This window comes from Centrocercus urophasianus, unplaced genomic scaffold (genome assembly GCF_019232065.1).
Source record: "Centrocercus urophasianus isolate 14NV4802_14NV808 unplaced genomic scaffold, USGS_Curo_1.0 seq_15, whole genome shotgun sequence".
Lineage (NCBI taxonomy): Eukaryota > Metazoa > Chordata > Aves > Galliformes > Phasianidae > Centrocercus > Centrocercus urophasianus.
The window spans coordinates 15,591,599-15,618,318 of record NW_024884697.1 but is presented as its reverse complement, the minus strand read 5'-3'; the positions used below and the strand labels follow the sequence as shown (position 1 = coordinate 15,618,318).

Here is a 26,720-nt window from a genome sequence, read left to right as displayed (position 1 = left end):
TTTAAAGAAAATATCACCTCTCAGCTGTATTTGGTATTTTTGGTACTGTTTTACCTTTACAACATTTGAGAGCCTAAGGCTTCTTTCCTCCAGGCAATTAAATTTAGAGGACAATGGACAAAAGCAGTTAGCCAAACAGCAGCATAATTCCAGCTAGCAGTAGAAATTAGTAACAGTTTCATTCACCTGCCTATGTCTTGCTTTTGTCTTCCTTTAACCATGGTATGTTCAGCTATTTTCAGGACAGAACCTTTGGTGACAGCAACATTGTTCCTATCAAGGCTATAAATAATATAAAATATTCATAATCATATTAAATAATGCTTGGGAAGGGTAACTATGACAAGTTTGGATGGAATTCAATACTTACTAGTGTTTAACTGATCATTTTTTTCTAGATAAATTTCCAACTTCAGTGCAGTGCAGAAGGTAAATACAAGCACAGTCTCTAGCCAGATACAGCTCAACCAGATGCAGTAGAAATGAAGAATGCAGGAAGAGAATCTCATTTTTGGATGAGAGGACACAACAATGAGAATTCAACAGTACCTTTGCTAAATAAAGCTCTGAAAGGATCTTTCCTTCCTTCCATCCCCACAAGTCGATGTCCACATATAAAAAGTGGTACTTCTTCATGAAATAAAATATCAGCATGTTGAATCCTGTGTATGCCTCCAGTGAACAAATCCCTACTTTTAGACAACATAAGATGACACCCATTTCCCACCAAAGTTAAGAGCAGTGTTTTTACTGAATTACAGTCTGGTTTTGATGTGTGGACTTCTGAAGGGAGTGTGGACACTCTCAAAGCAGGGGTCCCCTCCAGGTAAAGTTTCAGAGTACTGTAGGGCAGGGTGTACAGTCCAAAGCTTCCCATCCAAAGCACAGCAAAAGTAAACAGATCGATTGGCTGCATTATTTTGAGTATTTCGAGCTGGCAGCTGGACAGGACACTGCCCCTACACAGAACTCCAATGCAGAAAGGCCTTTGCATATCTCTGAGAGACTGCTTCCTGCAATGGATGTTCAGTAGAAAAGAAGGGCCATTAGCTATCAAGTCTGGGGCAAAAGAATGCTCTTGCTCCTTGGTAATGACAATACTGCAGTTGTTACTCTCCCTTTTTATTTCGGTCTATAAATTACTCCATTTCAAATTACAAAACACTTTTCTCCAAAATGGGTCATTTAAACTAGACAGGTGCAAACCAAGTTGACTGCTGATTTAATCTGGTTAGCAAGCAATTTGATACTAGAAATTAGTTTTTTAAACAATTTGAAAACAACAGGACTCCTCTCAGTTCTTAGGCTGAACACAATTGGTGAAATAAGAAAGGGAACACCTCTTTGGCAGCACTCCATTCCAACAACTTCTTATTTTCACCAAATGAAAAGATAACCATCATTTAATGTGTGTACAGTGAATCTGGCTGTGAGGTCTAGAGAGGCTGTGAGGTCTTATCCTCTCCAATTGGCTGCATTTTATACATTTAGTATTCTACTCCAACACAAACCAATTAGATCATGCTGATGGATAACATAACTCTCTCCTATATTCCTTGTGACATTGAATATCCTTGTTTACAGTACTTGACAATGCAATGGTAACTAAAAAAAGGCTGACAAACTTCATAGTTTCCAGACAGCAAGAATGGATCCTGTTAAACTTTGTGTGCATGTTCACAGCTGGCACACTGTCAAGGGGCACTGTAATATGAATTAAGGTCAGCACATGAATCATCATGTCAGTGTAAGCACAGCTGGATTCTTAAACATAGTGGTGAGGGCTCATGTCTTCCCACCGCTATATTCACAGATAACCAAATGTACAAGTTCATACTCTCCAAAAATAACCATCAGAACAGCAGAAATAACAACAAAATGCCTTTTTTGCTTGATACTGGTGTCTGTGAATGGATTATTTTTTTTTTTTCATATAAGAAGTATACAGGTACCATTCTCAGAGTATTCAATTTCATACTCTCATATAGAAAGATCCTATCCTATGTGCATCATCCTTCCCAACACAATATGGCAGTGCCCAGGTGGACAGAAATTCCCTCACATTTTCCAGACAACTGATTTCTTCGCTTAAATCTTAGTAGCTGTCCTGACAGCCTGAGTCCCTGGTGGAAGCAGCAAGGAGACCAGTTTCATCCAGTGTCCTCTGGATTAAAGATCCTGAAGCTTGGGTTAACCAGAACTGAAAGCAGCTTCTCAGTTATGCTTAAAAAGGAGGATAACCTCAGTTTCAGAGAATGGAGTCAGTTCTTACTTTTTGCCTTTGTAATAAACAAACAAAACAAAAACAAAAAACAAAAACAAAAACAACTAAACTGTTTTTTCCACCTGCTGTTTTTACCACAGACTGTTGTTGTCACAGCAGCACAGAGACCTTAAGCAGCCCAACCAGAGCCCATCTGTGCTGCGGTGGGGATGGGGCTGCACTGCGCCAGGGACAAAGGGACTCAACTCTGCTCTTCCTTCTGGCAAAATGAAGCTGCTGAACTGAAGACCATCATTTGGTTTGGATTAAATTAGCCTCCACCTCTGAAGGGCAGTTCCCTCATTTTCTGCTCAAGGAGCAGTGTTAATACACCAGTTATATCCTAGATTTATTCAAAACCTACTCCTGTGCAGACTAAATGCATTGAGTATTTGGCAATATTTCTTATTTAAAAACATGTCATTTGTGTTAGCATCACTTTCTTCTGACTGGAATTAGTTTACACTACATTGAAAATCTCATTCTATTGACCTAAGTGCAAACTAATTTGAGAAAATGAATAACATGTTGAAATAAATTATTTTTCTTCTGTTAAGTTGAATTTGTAAAAAAACATCCACATGCACTACACTAACTATATAGCATGCTCTTCTTAACAGTAAGAAATGACTGAAATAAAACACACCAATTCTCAGTGTTATTAAACTTAAGTATTAATGAAATGGAGGATAATGACATAAATGATTATACAAAAATGCCTCCTTTCATATTTTTCTATTTTTTCACAATCACACCACTTAATAAAGCCCCCAAAAGGTACTGTGCCCTGCAAATTTTGATTTATACATCATGTAATTCAGCTGTAGCTCGGGACTGTGTTACTTCTTAGAGGATTAGAGCACATTATTATTTCAGTGTTGCTGCACAAAGACGTTAATTAAGCAGTATACAGATAAGTTCAAAGCCAGTTGAATTCCAGGCCAAGAAAGCTTTCTAACTATCCTTTTAAATGCCTTTTGTAGACAGTTATCAAATAATGCAGGTTTCCTTCCTGAAACTGATAAATCTTATTTACATTTCAGGAGTTCGAACCCAGTCCACTCAGAGACTCAGACGAGCAGCGTTTGTATCAGTTCCACAGCAATCCAACCTGCACAGAACTTCCTCATACTGCTCATACTGCTCCTGCCAGAATTGGTCTGTGTATCCATTTTCTCTGAGCCATGTTTGTGTCAGAGAAACACAAGCCAGAATCTTGTCAGCTGAGCTCACTGCTTGCTGCCTGAGCGCTGCTTCTGCTGCAGCAATAGAGCAGAGTATGTTGATTCCAAGGATAAGATTTACAGCATTTCAAGTTAGTAAATAATGAAAAAGTCATAGCGTATACAAATCATACTTCCAGGGTTTAAATTCTGAAACAGTTTTGTTTTTATTTTTTTTCCTTTGATAGGTTTCAATGGAAGAAACTCTATTTGAAAAGTATAAAAATAACCACAGCTTTTGCTGCAGAATACCAGAAACATACATTACAGAAAAAAATCACAGCTTAAAATAGAAAACCTTAATCAGCGAATGCTGTGAAGCAATGTAACCACTGATGTATTTACAGATGAAAGGAGGTCACAAAACTCAGCCAAAATACTTCATTTTCAGAAACTCCCAATTCTAGTTTAGCTTGTAGCATTAAAAAGAATCCTGTAAATTTACAGTCAAATTATAAGCAGCTAGGGTACACTGTCTTCTCCAGTAAAATATGTACTTCCATATAAATCAAGTTTATCGTTTGCACTGTGCTGTAAATGTGCTAACACTTTTCCTTTTAAAAGTGCATTAACAATTCTCAAAAGAAGATAGAAGATGCCATTTATAAAGCACATGCCTCTGAAATCCTCCTGAGGGCAAATGATACAAGTGAAGGGCCAGCAGGAGGTAACATATTCGTCACTCACTCTGACACGGGACCAGGAGAGCATTTGGAGATCAGTCCACAGAATACGAGATGTATTGAATAAGAGAATTAGAAATGGAAAACAGCTTACAGGATAACAAACTATTTCTTTGCTCATGGTTCCCATGAGTTGGTAGCCCTGAAGTCTGCAGTGAATTTCTTGATTTGATATCTCAGGATCTCAAACAATGAAACTTTCGCTAGCATTGAACAAAACATTCCAAAAAAGGCATCCCTCCTTGATGTACAGTTTGGATCAAAGCTGAGCCATCGATCACACATAAGAACAATGAACTTCTGCTAATATTTCAGTGAAATTAAGTCAGATAGGTGATTCATATAAAGAATGGAAATTTGATAGTTTCACACCCCACAGCTGTACAAACATTCTACCCCAAAGACAGTAAAATATTGCTTCTTCACTTCTGCCTGGAAGAGAAAGTTGAGATGTTTCTTTACCAACTGTGGAACAATCCTACCTGAGAAACGAAATGCATTTGGGAATCTAATTTCACCTACTCAATTACTATATATATATATATATATATATATATACACATGTATATTTGTTTGATTGTTTATTTATATTAATCAAGGCAGATATTTAATGTCCAAATCCCAAGGCAGTCTCAACCTATATTTAGTAATTTCCACTTTACTCAGTAGAGTCTCTGAGGCCTTTTAAGTTTAAAGGGGCTTCTCAATGTAAAAAAGAAACACAAACATTTCTCAAGTTATTCTTTTCCTATAACCCAATTACTTGTTTACAGTAAGAACATTTAGAAATACAAAAATAACTTGAAAAGTCTACAAACTTCATACACTGGAAAATAAGCAGCAGAATCCTCAAAGCACTAAGTTTATCCTTGCAGAAGCAAAAGCCATTGACAATTCCAAACCATATTTCTCAAACAGCAGGTATCAGACACAGGACAAAATAAATAAATGTTCTGCAATAGAGAACAAATAAGCACTGTCATTCTTTTGCTTTCTAGCTAGAAACAAGTAGACAAAATACAGTGTATAAAATTAGAGATGATTAATTAAATATTTATTGCCATAGGTAAGCCAAGGCTTAGCAATTCACTTCTGCTAAAACAAACTAACAAACAAAAAAAACAAATCAACAACCATGATTTTCTCATTTAATTATGAAGGCTTATAATATTACTGTATTAAGAAATACAAAAAAAAAAAAACCCTGAGCCTGCTATTTTATTATTTCTGATCGATTCCTCTGAGACATAGGCACGGTTTTAATTTGGAAATCCAGCCTCCAAATGCCAATTTAAACTCAGATCAGATATTAAATCTTCTTTTTGGCCCTATGCTTTTATGTGTGCAAATAAAATGTTATAATTGCAGTTAGTGAGTTCTAGTGAGTTAGTCCTTCTAAACTAGAACTTCAAAAGAATTACAATACACAGATTGCTGAGACATTGTTAATATAGACACAAAAAAAAAAAAAAAAAAAAAGAAAGAAAGAAAAAGCGCAAAATACAATGTAAGAGAAACTGAATCTGAACTGATGACTGGATTATCAGAAGTGAGATGACAGCTTGGACCCCTCACTACAGGAAAGACATTGAGGCCCTGGAGTGTGTCCAGAGAAGGGCAACGAAACTGGTGAGGTTTGGAGTACAGACCTTATGAGGAGCAGCTGAGGGAGCTGGTATTGTTCAGTCTGGATAAGAGGAGGCTCAGGGGAGACCTCATTGCACTCTACAACTTCCTGAAGGGAGGTTGTGGTGAGGAGGGGTTTGGCCTCTTCTGCCAGGCAACAAACAGGACCCGAGGAAATGGCCGCAAGTTGTACCAGAGGAGTTTAGGTTGGACATGAGGAAAAACTTTTTCTCTCAGAGTGGTCAGGCACTGGAATGGCTGCCCAGGGAGGTGGTGGAGTCGCAGTGCTCAAGAGACGCCTGGATGAGGAGCTACGAGATATGGTTTAGTGCTTGTGGTAGCGGTGGTAATGGGAGAACAGTTAGACTAGATGATCTTATAGGTCGTTTCCAACCTTGTGATTCTGTGATTCTGTGAACAGCAATGTGAAAAGCCAGGTAGGCAGAAACTAGAATGATTAATATTAAAAACTTGGGAAATTATTGGCTGGAAATGACAAAGGAGGAAAAAGAACTAGAAAGATGAACTGGTGATAGATTTACTGTCACTGTTAAGAGGCTGTGAAAGGACAACAGCTAGCATAACAAAATAGAAGAGAGAAGGTACTGCTAAAGAGGGAGGCAAAAATAAACATCGGTGCTCAGTGCAACTCAGTGTAAGTCAGTGTTAAAGTTCAGATTATACCTGTTGAAGCCACTGTATGGGAAAGAACTACTGAAATAATTTAGAGAATTGCAAATATACGTTCTGAAATAATGATGGAAAAATAAATGCTTTCATTTAATGTGGAAAAACATTTTCGGTGTCAGGATGAGGCCAGTCACAAGCAGTGTCCCTGAGGGGTCGGTCTTGGGACCAGTGCTCTTCAACATTTTCATCAGTGACACAGACGATGGCATCCTCATCAAGTCTGTGGATGACACCAAGCTGAGAGCTGCAGTTGATACACTGGAAGGAAGGGAAGCCATCCAGGGGGACCTGGACAGGCTGGAGAAGTGGGCCCATGAAAACCTAATGAGGTTCAATAAGGCCAAGTGCAGGGTGCTGGACTTGGGTCGGGGCAATCCCAGGTATTTATACAAATTGGGGGAAGATCTCCCTCAGCAGTCCTGCAGAGAAGTGCTTGGGGGTTCTGGTGGACGAGAAGCTGGACATGAGTCAGCAGTGTGTGCTTACAGCCCAGAAGGCCAACTGTGTTCTGGGCTGCATTAAAAAAGGAGTGTCCAGCAGGGAGGTGATTGTCCCCCTCTGCTCGGCTCTTGTGAGGCCCCATCACAAGAGTACTGCATCCAGGAACGGGGCTCCCAGCACAGGAAGGACGTGGTGCTCTTGGAGTGGGTCCAGAGGAGGGCCACTAAGATGATCAGAGGGCTGGAGCAGCTCTCCTATGAGGAAAGGTTGAGGGAACTGGGTTTGTTTAGTTGGAGGGAGAACAGCTGTTTACGAGGGTGGACAGTGATAGAACAAGGGAGAATGGTCTTAAACTGAGACAGGGGAGGTTTAGGTCAGATGTTAGGAGGAAGTTTTTCACACACAGGATGGTGACGCACTGGAACAGGTTGCCCAGGGAGGCTGTGGATGCCCCATCCCTGGAGGCATTCAAGGCCAGGCTGGATGTGGCTCTGGGCAGCCTGGTCTGGTGGTTGGCGACCCTGCGCGTACCAGGGAGTTTGGAACTAAAGGATCATTGTGGTCCTTTTCAACTCAGAACATTCTGTTGTTCTATGATTCTGTGCAAACAAAGGCTAAGAAGAGATATGAGAATGTTCACAAATTCAGCAGGGACAAACTCTGCAAAGTGCAAAACAGCAAATGGATAAGTGCTACAAATAAACTTAGGCTGAAGAAAATCTAGATTCCCAGTAGCAAAAGCAATATTGTAATAGTCCATGATAGGATTAATGGTAGAGAGAACCACAAACTCAGTTTATAGACAGAATATAATGTGGTTGACTGTGATGGTGTACAATTGAACTTCAGGTGCTTACGCTGAAGCATGCAGATGAATAAAAGCTGGCTTGCGAAAAGAGCAATAGAACTTGAGCAACAAAACATTTTCAGAGTTGCTTAGAAGACAGATGAGACCTACTATTAACTTCTCATTTATAAAAAAAAAAACCTATACGTATATTTAGGGCTAAGCAGCTTTTTGTCAACAGATTCTTCAGTCTGCACATTCAGAATTTCCTGTTAGTGAGAGACACTTATTGTCTTGGCAATGTTTGACAAGTGACAAGGGTATCATTATTTTCTATCTTCTACCACTTGCTACAAACCTTTCAAAAACAAAGTTCTTTAAAGGTAATGATGAATACCAAACAGCACTTAGTCCCTTGCTTACTGGAATTATGAAATACTCTCCACATTCATATTCACAGTGCATACACGCCTAATACCACAGAATGCAAACATACACTTTAAACATGTTCACAATTTTTATGATGCTGAACATTACCACTATATAATTAAGAATGTTCTTGAACGTACAGAAAAGGAAAAACATGGGATACGAAATATAAATAAACATTTCATCTTCTGTTTGAACAAAAGATTCAAGAAGTATACCACTCATGTGGTCACAAGATTTCCAGTTTTCATCCAACATCCAAATTATAGTCATCATACCAGAACGAAAATCAAAAACACGTTCTGTACAACAAGATTCAGATAAATATGCACACATGCTCCTTACAAGTAGAGCACTTCCACACTGCTGAAAGCAGTCACTCATCCAGCTAGAACAAAATGCAAGCAGGCTACCTTCCATGAATGTGCATTTAAGCCTGTCAGGTCCCAGAACTGTATGTAAGCTTCACAAAGCTTCAGGACAGCTGGGATTGTGATCCAACTGAAATACAAAGTAAAGCTTTGGTAGTGGAGGGGTGAAGGAAGGACAACTACCGTTTCAGCAGCAAAGATTCACTGCACATATCTGCACACAGAGACCTGAGGTATTTGCAGAATTTAAAAAGAGCACACTGCTACAGCTGGAGGGGTTAGAAAAGAGTTCTGATTACTGATTTACCAGCAGTACATCACAGCACTGACAACTGTTATTTGAAAAAATAAATCATAATTTCCCCGGAAACTATCTCACAGAAGGCCAATGTGTGTTTCAGTGACATAGCAGCCTGTGTTTTGCATACAGGAACACAAAGAGCACATTGTACTACCGCAGTTAAATGCATCACTATGTTTATATATGATTCAATCATGAAAACATCTAAAATATGAGCTGCTCTAGCATACAGAAATACAGCAAAGTATTACTAAATTTGCAGGGATGCAAGTCATAATGTTGTAATACCATAATGAGCAATAGAAGAAAAAGGAAGTTAAGCACGTATGGTTTGCTCCTGATTCCTACATTTTTTTTTAACATTTCAGAGTTCAGCTGCATTCTTTTACTATTACCAATCGTCCTCTCCGATGTGATGCTAAAATGACTACACACTATGTCATGGTAACAGTCTATTACCATAGATTGACTATGATATCCCATATTCAGCGTTACTCAATTTCTACAGCATCAAGTGGAAGTATAGAAACTAGAAAGGATATGAAAGCACTGGTTTAAAATGATTGCACAGTGTTATAACACTGTCTTTTCAGACGTCTCCCATAGCACATCACAACACAAACTCACATCTGTGGAAGACGACTTCACGCCCTTCTAAAACATCTGGGTACTACTAAGCCTCAACAGACTTCCCATTGTACACACTTGGAGAAAGGAATTCTCACTGGCACTTTGGAGAGGATTTAGAGAACATACAGTACAGTTCAATTTAGCATTACCCCTCCCCTTTGGATTCCTGTTCTATCTTTCTGAAAAAGTAGCATTTTCAGCAGCAGTTTGTGTTTCCCTGAAGTATCAATATCAAGAAATACCACATCAATCATTTTAAGTGCAGAATTCAAATTCTCTTCAACTCGCAGTCCAAATCAGGCTCATTCAGGACCTATTACCAAATCCATAATGCACATCATCTTTAAAACACAAGTGCATGCCTGTGACATAATACGCAAAATAAATCAGTGCGTCAATGAATGCTGATATTTTCACACTGTTTTTCTTACAGTTTCGAGTAGCTTTCTTACTACAGAGCCAGCTACAAAAACATGAACTGTCAGGGCACTACAGATGCTAAAGTTCCAGCCAGCCCCTAGTCCTCTCCACCCTGCCCCAGTCCTAGCAGCCTGCCTCAGCCCAGGGACATCAGCCCTCAAGCTAGAAGGCTGCTGCAGCAAGGCAGTTCTCCAGCTCCCTCTCCTGCCATGGATCTCCAGGCCTAGCTCACTTGCAGGCCTGTGTCCCAGCCTGGCCTCAGCCAGTCTCCATCCCCTGGGAGGTACCAGGGTGGCCGTGTGGAGCTGCTCCAGTGCTCTGCTAGGTGGGCCCTGGTGGTTAGGTTCTGCACTGCCAGGTTTCTTGCAGAGCCCTCAGTGCTCACAGTCCCCTGACCCCAGAGAAATGCCAGACTTTACGGTGCTTACACTCACATATAAAAATGCAGAAGACAGATCTTAATTAAGTGCATGCAAGGAGTATTTTCTAATAGATTTTGCACTCTACTATACAAGTCAATTATCACCTTTATCATTAAGAAATAACCTATACATTTGTCAAAACTTCTGAAAATGGAAAAAAAAAATTAGACTATTAAGACTCACAATTAGAGATGATTTTCAAAAACTCAAGATTGACTACAACAGTAACTGTAGCCCCTAAAAGCTTCCAAGAACCAAATGTTTACATAAAAATTGATGTAATACCCAAATTTTATCCCAGTATTTCCCAGTTCTCTCCCAGTGGTCAGAGGCTTGTTGGTGACCTCCTTCAAAATGGTCAGAAATAACAGTACCACTAAAGAGCAAAATGTACTTCTTTCAATGCCTTCTCTACCTCAAACAAAAAACTCACAGCTTTTTTTAAATAGGAAAAAATATCAATACAAATTCTCCCTTACATATTTACATTTCAGAAAGACACAAAGCAACATGAGGGAGAAACTAGCCACAATACTGAATGCATGGTTATGAACTGGAGTACCGAGCCTTATGGCAGGCCTTGGGCTGTCTTGGTGGTCAAGCTCCGTGGCCGCCACCACTAAACAGTAACACGCATGGACTCTGCATTTTGAAACTCCACATTATTGTTTAATAGCAAACTGTAAAACCAACAGCTGACCTAAGATGTTGTGGAGCAGAGGAGCATGAGGGCAAGCACCAGAAGGCAATCTGATGTGCTGATATGAGCACGACACCCTCTCTGGGCTGTAAGCAGAGGATGATGGCAGAGGCAGAGTGTACAAAACACAAGGCACTGTCAGTCACAGGCTACTAAAGGAACAGAACACTTCTCCTATGAGGACATGCTGAAAGAGGCTGTGCTGCCTGGAGAAGAGAAGGCTGCAAGGTGACCTGATAATGGCCTTTCAGTATCTAATGCTGAGCTACAGAAAAGAAGGTGACAGACTCTGTACCAGGGTCTGCTGTGACAAAACAAGGGGAAATGATTTCAAGCATAAAGAAAGCACATTTAGCTTAGATATAAAGAAAAAATCTTTTACAGTGACAGTGGTGTGGCACTGGAACAGTTTGCCCAAAGACGTGGTGGATGTCTCATCCCTGGAGCCATTCGAGGTAAGGCTAGATCAAGCAATCTGATCTTGCTGTGCATGTTCCTGTTCATTGCAGGGGGGTTGGGCTAGATGATCTTTAAAGGTCCTTTCCAACTCTAAGGATTCCATGATTCTGTAATTCTATGAATGCAGCCTTGGAGACTGGAAGAACAGGAATAACAAAAAGAATAAGTGTTTTGTATCTTGCATATATAAAAAACCCTGAGGTGCAAACACAGAGATGGCCGCAAGTGAGTATAAAAAAATGTCTGCAGCTACCTCAAAGATAGGAGCAAAGGAAAAAAAGAGATTGTAAGTAATATCCTGGAAATGTCACTCCAGAGAAGGATGCCATAACCCACCACTGAGCCTAGGTGTCACCAGCAGGTCCCTCATCTCCAGCAGGACATGATTTGCCATTCCCTCATCCTCCAACCAAGCCCAGCAATCATATGTAAAATACTACCTGTTAGGATTTAATTGGGTTAAGTATGTCAGGTTTTCAAAGAGCTGCGTGCGTTCATGCTTTCTGCTCCAGCCTACCCACATGACAAAATGATTGATACTGCAGCAACTCATCGGAGAAAATGCAGATATTATAGATGAGTGCAGCATGAAAATACAGGAAAGCGATATAATGTCCATCACCAGCAACCTTAAAGCAGAGCAATGGTTTAGGTGTGTTCAGTTCTACGGTGGGCTTTCAACTTTTTAAAAATGGTTCTATAGAAAAGAACATGAGTTACACAAAATATCTATATTTATATGCACTAATATTTCTTAAGAGAGTGGGAGACTTTGAAATAGGACTGCAGATGAAAAGTATTGGAATATTTTAGTGCTGTACAGCGATAAGCAGTTTTTTATTACGTAACGTATTCAGAAATAAGATCTATTTTTAAGTCCATACCTGTATGGAAGAATTATTCAAGCTACAACACTAAACAAGATCGTGCATCAGCAAAAATCTTCACCCTAAAAAATTAAACCATGACTGAAAAGGCCACTAGCCATCATCAGTAGAGCTGGGTCCAACACCACAATATTGAGAAAGCGATATATGATGACTGGGGCAAACATTATTATTTCTTAACTATTTTTAAACATATGTATGAAAATTCACAAATATAGATATATGTAATTAAAAAAAAAGAATAGAACTGAAAATAAGAAATCAGTGCTTCCTTATACTTGAGTTACAGAGTAGTTAAACAACTGATCTTGAAGATTGTTCCATGAAAGTAACTTGTTTGGTTTGGCTGCACACTGAGCTGGAAGGCCATGAGAGCAGTCTGTGGCACTCCATTTATGATACCTACAGTGAACAGTACTAAAAAAATGCTGAACTAAAAGGGATCTCGTAAAGAACTGTATATTTTGGTCTGTTTTATCAAAGCTCCAACTTATACAGAAAATATAAGATATTTCATGTAGGATATATGCTTTAATATGTACATACTGTGTTTCAGAAATAAGAATTATTAAATAGATTTAAACGTAAATGTGTAAAAAAATAATAGAATGTACTGTCTCAAAAATTTACAACTCCTCAATATTAAATACATGGTTTCTGAACAAAACCAACTGTGACAGAACGCATAAAACACCTATAAACTTCACCAATATTAAGTTAAAAAAAAAAAAAAAGGAAACAATTATCTTAGAAAAACATAATTGAAAAGACAGACAGAAAAGGCTTGGGTTGCATAATTTACTAATGCTTTGCACAAATCTGAACTTTTTGAGGCCAAACTCATATATGCCCAGATTTAGGCTCCTTGTTATTCACAAAACTTGAGAAATGTCTCATGCAAATAAGTTTCCTAAGTCTAATACATCAGATCTAGAAAATATGTACAACCTACATGTTACTATGGTAACTTTTTGTTTTTCAAAATGCAAATTAACAGTGCGGCTACATTACAAACTCTTCATTTCCATTGTGCTTGTACATAATCTTTCCTTGCATACGGATTGAGAAAAAATCTCTTTATTTTATACCACTACAGTCTGTACTAAAAGATGAAGTTACATTAAGAGGTCGTGATTAAATCACAGTTGGTAAACACACCTCTGCTTAACCTTGACCACTTGTAAACCACAAACAAACCCAGGAGAAAGCAATCAAACAAATGAGTAGTTCTATGTCAAAGGTTTCTCTGTTTGGCTTTTGTAATTGTAAACTATTAGAAAATTAAAGTACGCTGCAAATTGCAGTCTTTTTTATGCTGTTCTTACTGTTAATTCTATGAAAACCGTGCTGGTTTTTTTTCCTCTCCTTTTCTTTAAAAAAAAAAAAAAAAAAAAAAAAAAAAGGAGCAGAAAATATGATTGCTTTGTTTTCTTACAAAGGAAGTTGTGTTTTGACATGCCACTCTATTACAGGATGGCTTCACTGAATTCAGGAACCTGCCTACCTAAAGGTACACAGGTGTCTGCAATTCCCATTACAGTGAACAGGAACTATAGGAATCCAGAGATGGATCTGTCGTTTTCAGCATCACCTTATAAAGTAATAGCATTAGTATGAATCAGAAAGACAAGCTACTCCCTTTAATTTGACTTTCATCATTTGTCTGCTGAAAAAGGGAGCTTTGCAAATCTCATCTACTTCTGAACTGAAAGTCATTTTCAAACTACTCATTAAAATACCTGTAACAAATAGAGAATCTACATTCATTCCAGATCCATAATGCAAATTATTAGATATGCATTATTTATGTGGACTGAGTTTAACATTAAGAATTATTATCAATATAATTTAGTTTAGCTCTCATAATAACAGAGCTCACCAAACTGAAGAAAACTTTAAAGAGCAAGAGAATTATAAAATGCATATAAAAATAGATGAGCTTGACCATATACAGAATTGAGTCTCCCCTCCCCAGTGTGGGCATTTGTTCTTGTTTCCTAAGGACCAGTCACCCTGTAAGTCTGCAATTCTGAGTCATCTAGTGAAAAATTTCCATGCAATAAAGAAAAGGTAATTATGAAAAAGGCATCAATTCCTCACTCACCTTAGTTCTCTGTTAGAATGTATTCTAAAGCAACTAAAACAGAACACTGGTAATACCCCAATGTCCTGATGCTCATTGTACGAGAGGCCATATTCTAACCTAAAAATCATATTGGAGGAATTCTGTACCGGGAAGAGGGACAGTCAAGGCTATGCAAGCATACAGACAAAACTAGAAAGGAAACTGTCTGTCAGGGAGCCTATAATTTAAGAGAAAATCCATGATATATGAGTGTCATAACAGATCCACTGACAATCTCCTTTTTCCCCAGTGTTCCCACACATGCTTGAAGAATGAAGCTGTGGCTGTTTGGCATAGCACACAGGACAGAAGGCAGGAGTGTGCTGGAAGTGGACAAGGACTCCTTGAAATTAAGCAATTCTAGCTGTCAAGAAGCATTAATACAACCATAAATACCAGAAGGAAGAGTGCAAGCAGGAATAAACCAGGCTCTTTTCAGTGGTCCCCACTAAAAGGACAAGAGAGAATGCATACAAGCTGGAACACAGGAGATTGCACCTGAACAAAAGCAAGAATTTCTGTGCTGTGCAGGTGATGCACAACTGACATAGGTTGCCTGGAGGCTGTGGAGTCTCCTCCTTGGATGTCCCCTGAAGCCTCCTGGACACAGCCTTGGGTGTCTCTGCTGGGGCAGAGGTTGGGCCAGGTGAATTGCAGAGGTCCATTCCCACCCCAGTCAGTCTATGATGTGCTTTATGTATTATGCTTGTGCTTTATGTATTTATTTATTTAATGTGTGTACTTCTGTGAACAGTGAGCTTCTCTAGATTTCTTAATGGCTAGTTTGCAATGGTACAGCTCTGGCTTTAGATACGCCTCAATGCGTACTAAAACAGAAGCTGATGTTATGAGTACTATTAATTCACTGTGCAGGAGTATGCAATTGCACACAGTATACATACCTAACTTTTAGAATCTCTGGAGCCAGAAAAATAACCTCATTTTACCAGAAAAATGACAGTCTCATCAGGAGTTGGAGTGAGGAGTTGACTCAGTATGGAGCAAAGAACTGGTGTAATAAGCCAAACCTGCCTAAGTGAAGCATAAGCTTTAATTGGTTGGTTTGCAAAACTCTTCTGTAACAATTACTTTGCAGATACAAGTTATTTGATTCACAAATCTTACAGATAGGAAAAGATGCTTTCCCAAGCCAATGAACCAAGGCAAAAGTGAGCTGAAGAACCATTGAATGCTGCGAACATTGCTAAAGTGGGCTTAAAGAAGCTCACCATCAGCTTGGTGACAAGATTTCATTCCCAACGTAAAAAAATATTAAAAATATAAAATAGTATTCATTTTCTCTAACCACCACATTGCCACCTTTAGCCTTTCAGTTTAGTTTCTGAAGGCTGTTACCAGGGACACTTTTCATTTTAAGCTTATTTTAAAAAGTGAAAAGCCATGTGTGGTTTGTGAAATGCTTTGGGGCTCAAGAAAGCGCCACACAAAGGAAAAACTGATACAACACAAAGGAAAATGTGACATATATGGAAAAAAGGGACAGGAATGGAAAGTTGAAAAGTTTCAGTCAAACAGAGCTATTAGTCTGTAATGATGCAAAGAAAGAAGTAGCACAAAACAAATGAGTTTTATCTTTAAAGATTTGACTCGAGGTCTCACCAGCATCCATTATAATTCTGCAACAGTCAAGGCAGCATCTGGTACAGTTTGTGTACCTTTTTGGCCAAGTATACAAAAATGCTTACAGCAGTTATGAGATCTCGCAATAAATGAAGCTGAAGAGTCTACTTCATCTACTGATATGTATTCAGAAAAACTAAAGCAAAAGCAAGAATGAAAGAGGAACCCAAAAGCACATCTCTTTTTTTTTTTTTTTTTAATGGCTAAATGACTAAATAATACTTTTAAAGCATTAACAGATAATGGGAACTGCCAATGCACAGGAAAAGGAAGCATCTCACAATCATTTTAGTTTAATCTCAATTAGTTCATAGCCGTAAGCAAGGTGATACTCAAGCGGTGACCATTTCAAATAACTGTTTGATTCTCTTGAGGCTAAAAGTATTCCCAGATCCATCATGCACAGCTCTAAAACATGTACAACACTGAATAATGGAGCAGTGCTGTGTTTCTTTTTTTCCTTAAAGCCATAAATTTGTATCGAAAGAATTATGCAGAAAACCATGTAATTTAATATAATAAAAGCTGTAGTAAAGTACAAAAGATACCATAAAACAGCATTGTCATGATTAATTAGAGCTCACTACACAGCCACATAAAATGTGGGTGCTTTCTGACAAACTACTGTAAAGGTGTAAAGAAATTTTTACTTTTCATTACAGAATCTTATAAAAGATTTCCTATATCCTGTCTTTAAATAAATATTAATGCTGCTCAGGGAAGAAACACCTGGTATTCAGCTCTCCTACACCTCCAAGCAGAACAACTCTGCAGTGTGTAGCTGTTCCAGAGGCATGAACAAATTCCAGATAAGACGGGCTCCAAGTACAAGCTGTGGTGTGTGACACCAACAGCAGACTATGTCTAGGTTTGCCTATTTCTATTTAACAAGTGACCTCTGATTTCCTACACATCTTCTGTCGGCACAGCTTGCTGCTTTTCATTTTGAAATTGGATTTAAAACCACACAGAAATAAAAATTGGATGGCATTGCATCAAGGTGGAACAAATTCTTAGCTACAAATCGCCATTTTTCAACAGCCACCGCAATCAGCTGTGCATTTTCATCAGTGATGAGAAAGAGCCTGCAGACTGTGCTCATAACAATCTGCATCAGCAGAAGTGACCCACTGTTTCACAGCTACTGTAACAGCTTCATTGCTCAGAAAATATTGCCCACACAGTCCATCTTTCATAAGCCCAAAAAGATGAAAATCAGAAAGTACAGAAACTGGACAAGATGGTGGGTGTGATAGCACAGTCCACCAAGATCGGCAGTGCACTCCATGGTCTTCAAACTGGTATGGAGCTTGGCATTATTGTGTTCATTGTGGTCTTCCAATACTTGAAGGGAGCATATGAAAAGGGGCACAGCTGTTTACGAGGGTGGAAAGTGAAAGGACAAGGGAGAATGGTCTTAAACTGAGACAGGGGAGGTTTAGGTCAGGTATTAGGAGGAAGTTTTTCACACACAGGATGGTGACACACTGCAACAGGCTGCCCAAGGAGGTTGTGGATGCCCCATCCCTGGAGGCATTCAAACCAGGCTGGATGTGGCTCTGGGCAGCCTGGTCTGGTGATTGGCAACCCTGCATATAGCAGGGGGACTTAAACTAGATGATCATTCTGGTGCTTTTCAAATCAGGCAATTCTATGATTCTATGATATGATTCTGTGATTCTTCTCAGACCTGACTCTTCAAGTTCAAGCCTTCAGCTTAGTCAGTGTCGCAATATAGCAGTCAAAGTTGATGGGTTCCAGGAAAACCAGAAATACCTTTCCCCCCTTTCCTACCATAAAATACAGTGCTCATAACTTTGCCCACAGAGGGCTGTGTCTTAAACTTCTTCTATGATGTGGAATTCACATGTTGATACTCCATAGACTGCTGTTTTGATTCTGCCTCATAGTGGCTCCATCTCATTACCAGTAATGATGCACTCCAAAACTCTCACTTTCAGCCTTGTATTGGTTCAGTAAGTCCTGGCAATCTTGCATACAGTGTTCTTTCTGTTTCTGTATGAGCATTCGTGGGACCCATGTGACACAAAATATGCAATGATATTCCAAGCTTGCCACCACCATTTCTGGTGCATTGAAGAGCTGTATATGGGCATCTGGTATGTGGCTTGTCATTCGTGTTGTAGCCTTCACAGCTGAAATGCACCCTCCAGCACCTCAATGTGCCAACACCCACTGCTGGGTCTCCATAAACATGCAGCAAGCGTCAAAGAATGTCAGTGGGTGCATTTTTTTCATCGTGGAGGAATTCAGCTACTTACATTCTCTTCATGTGCACTTCCATGTCAGACACCAACGTGTCAGACTGCCCCTGTGCTACCATTTGTCACACATCAGCAAAACGTAATGGAACACTGGTGGGAAAGTTCAGCCTCTTCTGCCATACCATCAACATCTGCCTCCAATGTAATGGGTAAAAATAATAAAATAGGAGGTATTATTTCTGGATCACTCCTCATTCTAATTTCACTGCTCTTTGTATATGAAGAATGAACAGAGTAAGGCCCTATTTCAGAACACCCTGAAGTCCTGAAGAACTTGCAGAGTAAAAAGCTCTTAAAAAATTAACTGTTAGCTACCTCAGTTTATTTTCTGACATGTCCCAGAAGTCATAAATCATGAGATTTTCTGCTTTTTTTTTTTTTCAATTACATCTCTAACTCAGAAAGTGGTTAGCTAATAAAATACCCAAACCACTGGGAGAGATTTCATATACTGCTTTATCCTCCGAATTCCTTCAGATCCCAGTGCATCTTCTCGTAAGCCTTCACTTAATCAGTTAACAGAAAACTGCCCTAAAGTCAGATGCTTCCTAAAGCCCTTTCAGCTTTCTAAATACATTTCAGGTAAGCTAGCATTTTGGAGGATAAGACTTGAAGGAGCTTCAAGAGGTCACCTCGTCCACCTGTCTGCTTCAACTTGATGATGCTATTCCTAACACATGACCATTTGACCTGAAAGTAAAACTCTCCTGTTTCACAGCTTCCCAAGGAAATCTATTGCAGTCCTTAACTGTCCTTGCCATCTGTAATTCTTCCCTGATGTTTAGCACAAATTTCCTTTGCTACTCTTTTTCCTGATATCGAGCTTAAAGTCTCCCTCAATTCAGTTTGTGCTGACTGCTTCTCACCATCTTCTCGCTTTTCAGAAAGAACAGTTTGTTACTCTTAAGGCAAAATTTTATCCACTGAAAACTCCTACCAACACAGCAGTCACTTGTCTAAACATAATGACCTCGACCTCTTCATTACTCCTTTCTAGGTCAGATCTTCTATCGTTGCATTTCATCCCCTTTTTCTCCTGTGTATCCACCTAATTCGGCCTACATCTCTCTTCATATGATTGCTGTTAAGCATCTACACTTTGGAATAAAATATGGCCTTGTAGCATGGTAGAAAGAAACCGAGATCCAAATTACACTGGTTTATTGTAAAACCAATTTTTCACATTAGCAGACTTCTACAGTCCTCCTCACGGTCAAAAATAATAAATCTCTCACACAAAAACATGCATTAGCATTGCATCTGCTTTTAGAATATATTTCTAGGTATTGATCCATTACATTATTTTTCTGATTATTTATATGTTAATTTGTTGTTTGGATATATTTCAAACATGTTACTCATTGCTTTTCACAAGACTAATGACAATTAGTAGGAAGATCTATTGTTCTGACTAGCATTTCTCATGAACGGATGTAGTGCCAAAGGTAAAACATAATGAATAGGCAGTTTCATTACACTGTGTTGGTTTTCTAGAGCACACATAATAAGCACATTTAGGCAAATAATCGGATTTCGCTATTAAATAGAATCCTTTCTCACTAAAGGTTTAAAGTAGCAAGAGGATATAATTTCTGAGCAAAATAAATATCCACTAAAATCCTGACACTGGATGTAACAGATACCTGGCCTGGACTTGTATGAACATATGCTGGAGCTGTCCAGTCATACACAGGTGAGCCACCGATTCCAAGTGGGACACCTACATACCACCAAAAAACAAACACTGTTGTTATCGCTGGGACAAGAGCTTGTGTTGCTCATTTTCTTCATATGATTATATTTTAAAATATATATTTTACAATATAAATGGGGACCTTTACGTATATTTGTATTAGTGAACTTATGTTAAAGATATATATTTTTTTTAATCAATACTACATTGAACTCTTGATCTCTAAATACATGTTTTTTTTCTCTCAATGCTTTAAATTCAGTTAGAGATATCTCATTGTGTATGCCTTGTTTTAATTCCAGCTTCATTTCTGATACAGTAAAGATCAAATGTGCATGTCCACTTAGAAATAAGAGAAATAGAGAGTAATCAACAGATCTGACAAGTACACAGTTTTGTATGATGTGAATTACATCAGTCTACAGTGCTGCCTTTCTTAATAGGTAGTGCTAGTAAATACTGAGAAAGGTCAGCATTTCCTCACTCGTGCTGTTGAGGCACGAAAACGGGCAGACAAAAAAGACTACTGAAAATCTGTTACTAATTCCTTTTGTCAGATTACTCAGTCAGGAAAAGTAGGGGTTTTATACCATCTATGGTGCACTGTGAAGACAAATGCATCTGTAATTTTCATCACTCAAAACCAAAGATTATTTTGAAGCTGCCTTCTATGCACAGAAAAACTATCAGACTCCTCCTCTCTGTATCTCCTGGCACAACCAGACACCAGACAGAAACACCTCTCTGACCTCCCTGAAAGGAAACTTTTGAGAATTCTGTCTACGTGACTTCTCTATCCTAACGTAAGTACGTAAGAAAATGAGAAAAGAAATAAATAATGGAAAAACCAAAACCTTTCAAATACGTATTCTTTCCTTGTGCAGCACATACTCAAGTTCACGGTTTTTTAACAGTCAAATCTGTTTCCTTGAATGAGAAGACAATCCCTCCACTCCAGCATCCTGCACCCCTCTCCAATCTGTCATGCTGCTCTGAGAATCTCGCTCCTATCTGCCCCTTCACTGACCAGTAAAATAGGATGAACAGGAGAAAATAACTATACAACAGTTTGCTAAAAGCAACCGAACACCAAAAAGCAGAAACATTTACATCTGAGACAAACTGTTCTCAACTCAGATCTCATATATATAGGTAACATACACAGCACATCTTGTATGCAAGGTCCCTTACTGTTTCGAGACACAGGGCAAATGGAAAGAAGAAAAAAAAAAAAAAAAACTCTAAGATAAAAGCACACTTTTTTCCCACATTCTTAAGGGCAGTTTTCTTTCTTGCTTTGTCTCATGTCATTTTTTGGAATGTTTTAAATATGAAATAAAAACAAATCTTAAGGGGAATATTAGCTCTCCTAATAAATCACATTCAAGTTCTTTCAATGGATACTGCAGGATTCTCAGAAAGTTTCAGAAGACAAGTCCTTTACTCAAATGTTTTATACAGCAGTCCACATTAGTCCTAGCAACTACACAAAGCTGTGAGGTTAGAGTAACAGAAAGCTCCTAAGAAATAATCTCATCAACAGAGGTTTTTGCATGTTAGCAGAGGGGTAGCAGAGTCATTTGGGGCTACCTAAATGAAATAATATGGCCTGGATATTTCCAGTTGCAAAATGTACATCCTAAAAACACATTAAAAATGTATAAAATATTCCCATAGTTTTACAGCAGGTTACTATCTTACAATCTGTAAAAAGTGTCAGATTAAAGATATTGACATTAAGAATAACCTTAACCAAGATATTATGAGTAAGAAATGTGCTTTTTAGAAGTGAGCACTGAAGCGTTTTCGCTGTTGTGACACTGATTCCTCTAAATGTTCCTGACAGAAAAGTGTCAGTCAGAGTGTAACCAACAAATGCAAACTTCTGCCTAGGGCAGAAAAAAAGATAACTATGAAAGATGCGCTAAACAGGTCCACTATTCGTATACACCCACATATGCTAAATTTGCACAGGTGATACTAAAATTCTGGTTTATAACTATAATTATCAGTTTATAACAGAAATATCAGAATTCTCCTGCCTCTACTCAACTACTGCCTATTTTACATTGCTTGCTCCAGAGATTTTACCCAGCAGATTAAGGATGCAGTTTTGAGACCTTAATGCTCTACTTCTTTCTGTTTTGAGTCTTGGGACTGAACCCATGTTTCTGTTTAGTCCCGCTCATAAATGATTCAAAATATTAATTTGCCCTTGATAGATGAGGTGTTCTAGGCTCTTAATTAACAACCACAGGATTAAAAAAAAAAAAAAAAAAAAAAAAAAGGTTCAAGGTATATATTAGGCTGTAATGCATCCTGGATGCCCTTCCAAAGTTTACCCCTTTGCTGCACTGTATTCCACGGTATTCAAAGACATACTTAGAAAGTGTATCCTTTACCTTTCCCCACCATTACTGTGCCTGAATGGTTAAATGCTCCATTAGGTGAAAGGGTGAGTGTCTGGGGGCAGAGGAGGGCCCACAATTAGTGTGCATAGCACCAACTCAGTTTTTTTTTTTTTTTTCCCCGGCTCTCTTTGAAAGAAAATTACAGATTATAAATAATTTAAAACCAGACTCGGGTAGTGAAAGTAACTCCTTATTTTAATTGTCAGTTACGTACGCAAAAAAAAAAAAAAGGTGCAGATATTTCAGTTCTCCAGACCTCTTCACAGTGACTGGGGTTGACTGGGGCGCATTAAACTGCTTTGCAGGAAGATCAGACCGGCTTGGGACTGCAATTACGAATCACAATGCCCTTTTCTGGGTTCACAGCTCTATTCATCTTATAGAAATACTGAAGGACAGATTGGACAGAGGGGAACGGATTAGCCACAGGATGACCTGTATTTCCACACAAAAGCCTAAGTGTGGAAAAAATGGCACCCTGTGTCACCCATTCTTCACTTCCTGAAAAAAACATATTCATGAAAATAAACCTTTAAACAGCTCTTTCCCACTCATCTCAGAACAAGCACTCATTGTCTCTTGCGCAGTTTAAACTGCAGCAATGTAAGGCTGCTACAAAATCGCCTTAACTCAGAAATTTGTGTTAAAATATTTAAGAATGAAGACAGGTCTACTTAGAAAAAAATGTAAGTTCAGCATAGGAACTAAAAAGAAAACATAACAGCGTGAAAACTCTCAGTAGACCACAGTAACACACAATAACGTATCTATGAATATGACTGAAGGAGGATTTGCTTCTGGTACTAAGTTTTAGTTGGATGTCATCAAAGTTATACTCTGTAGCCATGCAGCATGGCTGAAATTGTCAAAATTTCTTGTGTTAATGGGTGGCAAGAGTTGAACAGATAACATCACTAATTCAAAGTGATTAAAGGGAAAATTATACAGAAAAAGAAAAAAAAAGCAAATGGCAATCATTTAGAGATGTAAGACGTGAAGGTGATGTCAGTTTTCCATTAAGACTGGCCTTTGGAAAAATACTAAGCTGTAAATAATACAAAACAATCAAAAATGGAGAGAGTGCACATTAATAAATTAAGTCAGACCTTTAATTAATTCTTCATGTCATTCTTCTTACATCAGTTGTCTCACAAACAAAAGGAATGTATGCTGTATAAACTTGTACTGTCAAACCGTCTCAGGAGATGCATGCTATCAGCTCATCTGATCGAGCTTGGCAAACGGGTGGCTTACTTGTTTGCTGCTTGGGACCACAGGAAATTATCCTTCTGCACAAGAAACAATCACATGAAAATGTCCAAGTATTTAACTTCGGGATTTAACCACACAGCGGAGTTGCAAACAATGAGCCCATGTAGTTCATTAGGCTCCGATGGGAAATTAATCTTTTTGCCAGGAAATCAACAGCCTAGCACCATTATGTGTAATGAGAAACACCATTCCCAACTTTTTAATAAAATCTGAATGCAAAGGGCTAACTCAAATATCAGAGAATAACTCCACACCTTCTGGAGGTAACTGCCATCTCACGTGTTCTTCTTGATACATATCTGTTCAGTAAACCAGCGTGGTAGACTTATGGTTAAATGCTTTGCTGGTCGTTCCCTCACTTTGCTTTCTCTTGCTTTCTTAGTGCAGGCTTCAAAACAAAAAAGTAGAAAATTCCATGCTGCTTTTGCTAATTGTTTACAATATGCAGCTTAAGTCTTCTATTATCTATTCCTCCCCCTCCTACATGCCTGCTTTTCAATCCATGGTGGCTAGAACTATCATTTTTATTAGATATTCTGAAAGTTCCTCAGAGAGAAGAATTCAGTTATATCACCTCGAGTTTCAGCCAATTCCACTGCACTGCTCTATGTCAGGACTGAAACCAGGGGGGGTGACAACGTGCTCTGGTGAAGTAATTGTACACAGGAATGGGAACGCTGTTGTGCAGATGAGCAGCGGTCAGGAAGGGCCGACAAGCAGCCCCCCCACACACAGCCTGTATTTACCGCAAGTACATGGGTCACAGTGTTAAAGAAGAAATAAAAAAGAAATACTTTCTTCATAAGTATAAACAGACCGGTGTAATTTACCCAACAAGCTCCACGGCTTCAGCTTTCACCCTGTGCTCAGAAAGTGAAGAGCGTCTATAAAAGCTGGAGGAGAAGCAGTGGAAAACGTGTTGAAGTGCTGGGTGCATGGCCATGGTTTCTGCCTTCACATATTAACTTAGTAGCAGTTTTCCATCCCACAGTGCAAGAAGAAATACTTTAAGTGATACTAAATGCTTCTTCCATTATGGATTTTTTGGGGTAACATGCGTCTAAAAATCAAGGAGTGAAAGACATTTAAAAAAAGAAAAGAAAGGAGAAAGAAAGAAGCAGCATCATGCAAATGCTGACCAAAAAAAATATATATATAGCCTGAGATGCCGGGCTATATTTCTTTCTGCTGTATCTCCTCAAAATGAGTGATCTGATTAGACAGAGATACACAAACAGACCAGTCCGAGCATTTTAAAGGCATGCTTTAAAGGCACTGCACCCAATGCAACTAAAGCATGGGCTCCTTTCTTAAAGGAGAAATCTCTGGCACCATCGGTTTTCTGGATACCAGTTTCTAGACCAAGCAAACTGGGCAAATCCCTGTTTATCTGTCCCAGGAAAGATCAGCACAAAGGCACAGACCGGCGGTGCGACGCCCCGCGCTGCAGTACCGCCAGCAGAGGCCCTTCCACGGGTGCAGGGCAGGCGCTCTGCCCAGCCCGGAAAGAAACTTTGTCCCAGGCACAGAAAACTTTTTCTCCTCACTTTGCAGAGCTCCACAGCCAGCCCGGCTGCCTTCTCCAGAAGCCACCACCTCGACTGCACTACCGTGACAAAAAGGTCTGTCAAAACCCCCATGTTTCTGCGTTGTGCTTCTTAAGGAACAGCATCCTTCTCATAAGCCACCCAGTATAACTACATCTCTCAGGATTCACGCTCGTATCTCAGAGCAGTTTCCTTTATAGATAAGGAAAGGAATCATTATTACAACACGGAAAAAAAAAAAAAAAAAAAGTGTAATTTCCCGGTGAAGGAAAGAAGATAAGGAAACAAAACTAGAAACACAGGAGCGTTGCTCCCTAAGAAAATTCCTCTATCCACTTAATCAAACGCTTTCTTTTCCCACCCAACTCACACAGCAAATAAAGAGAAAAGAAATTGTAATATAAAACCCGCCGCCCCATCTGAGCTGTTCTCTCCGACAAATTGCAATCACAGTTTTCTGACCACAAGGTGGAAAAAACAGCCTCGAAAGCACGCAAAGGCCTCTGCTCCTGTTGGGGCAGCGAGGAGGAGGACGCTGCATGCCCAGGATTTGCTCTGCCCTGCCCTTTCCATAGAACTTTAGTGCCATCTATTGAAAACTTACTGAACAAGGAAGAGGGAAAGGATGCCTATTGATTCGGTATAAAAATAAGACGTTTACTTGTTAAGGGGTTTTTGGTTTATTAATACTCCCATGACGACTGCTGTTCGGTGGTCATCTGACAGCAACAAATATTTCCTATGCACTGGACGTACCCCACAGAGCCATGAGACGTCCACTAAAATGCAGAATGCAATCACACCGATTTTATACATCTATGCATTTACCAAGAACGTAAGTCCAAAGCTCGCTATTTGCTAACGAAACAAACACGAGAAGGCTTTAAGCGGCAAGAAAAAAAAAAGAAAAGAAAAAGAAAGAAACAAAACAAAACAAAACAAAAAAAAAAAACAACAACAACAAAAAATAAAAACGGCGTGGAAGCACTGCTGTAAATAGAACATACTGGAAACAGTAAAAAATAATTAAGGCACCTCGTACAGACCGTAGAATTAAAGAACAGGGTATGTAGACATGCAGATATAATTACCTTCTTTAAGAAACTGTGAGTGGATGACAAATATAAGAAAACAGCAGATCGCTGCTCCTGCTAGTGCCCATAAAGCTTTCAAGAGCTGCATCTCGGTCTGAAACTCAGTAAATACCCAGAAAGTCACACAATGAATTTCCACAGCGATGCATCAACGCTTCCCTCTGTGCGCCAGGCGCGGCGGCTCCCGGCAGGGACCACACTCCCGAGCAGGGCGGGCGAGCCCGGGGCTGCGGAGGAGGGGCCGGGGCTTCACACCCCGCGCGGGGGCAGCGGCAGCGCCGCGCTCTCCTCGCCGAGGCGGCCGGCGCGGGGCCCCATGA

At 39.3% G+C, this 26,720-nt stretch overlaps 1 protein-coding gene across 2 annotated transcripts in view; it reads right to left on the bottom strand.

Moving 5' to 3' along the window:
• Positions 1-26,720, bottom strand: part of TAFA5 (TAFA chemokine like family member 5) — a 421,552-nt gene that overhangs the window by 292,945 nt on the left and 101,887 nt on the right. The window contains exon 1 of one of the 2 annotated variants that reach the window (XM_042816047.1): positions 26,398-26,578. The exons of the other annotated variant lie outside the window; for it this stretch is intronic. Within the exon in view, the coding sequence (XP_042671981.1) occupies positions 26,398-26,488 (91 nt within the window). The 5' untranslated portion in view covers positions 26,489-26,578. Of the gene's footprint in view, positions 1-26,397; positions 26,579-26,720 lie in introns of those variants that run through there. 2 annotated transcript variants of the gene reach the window in all.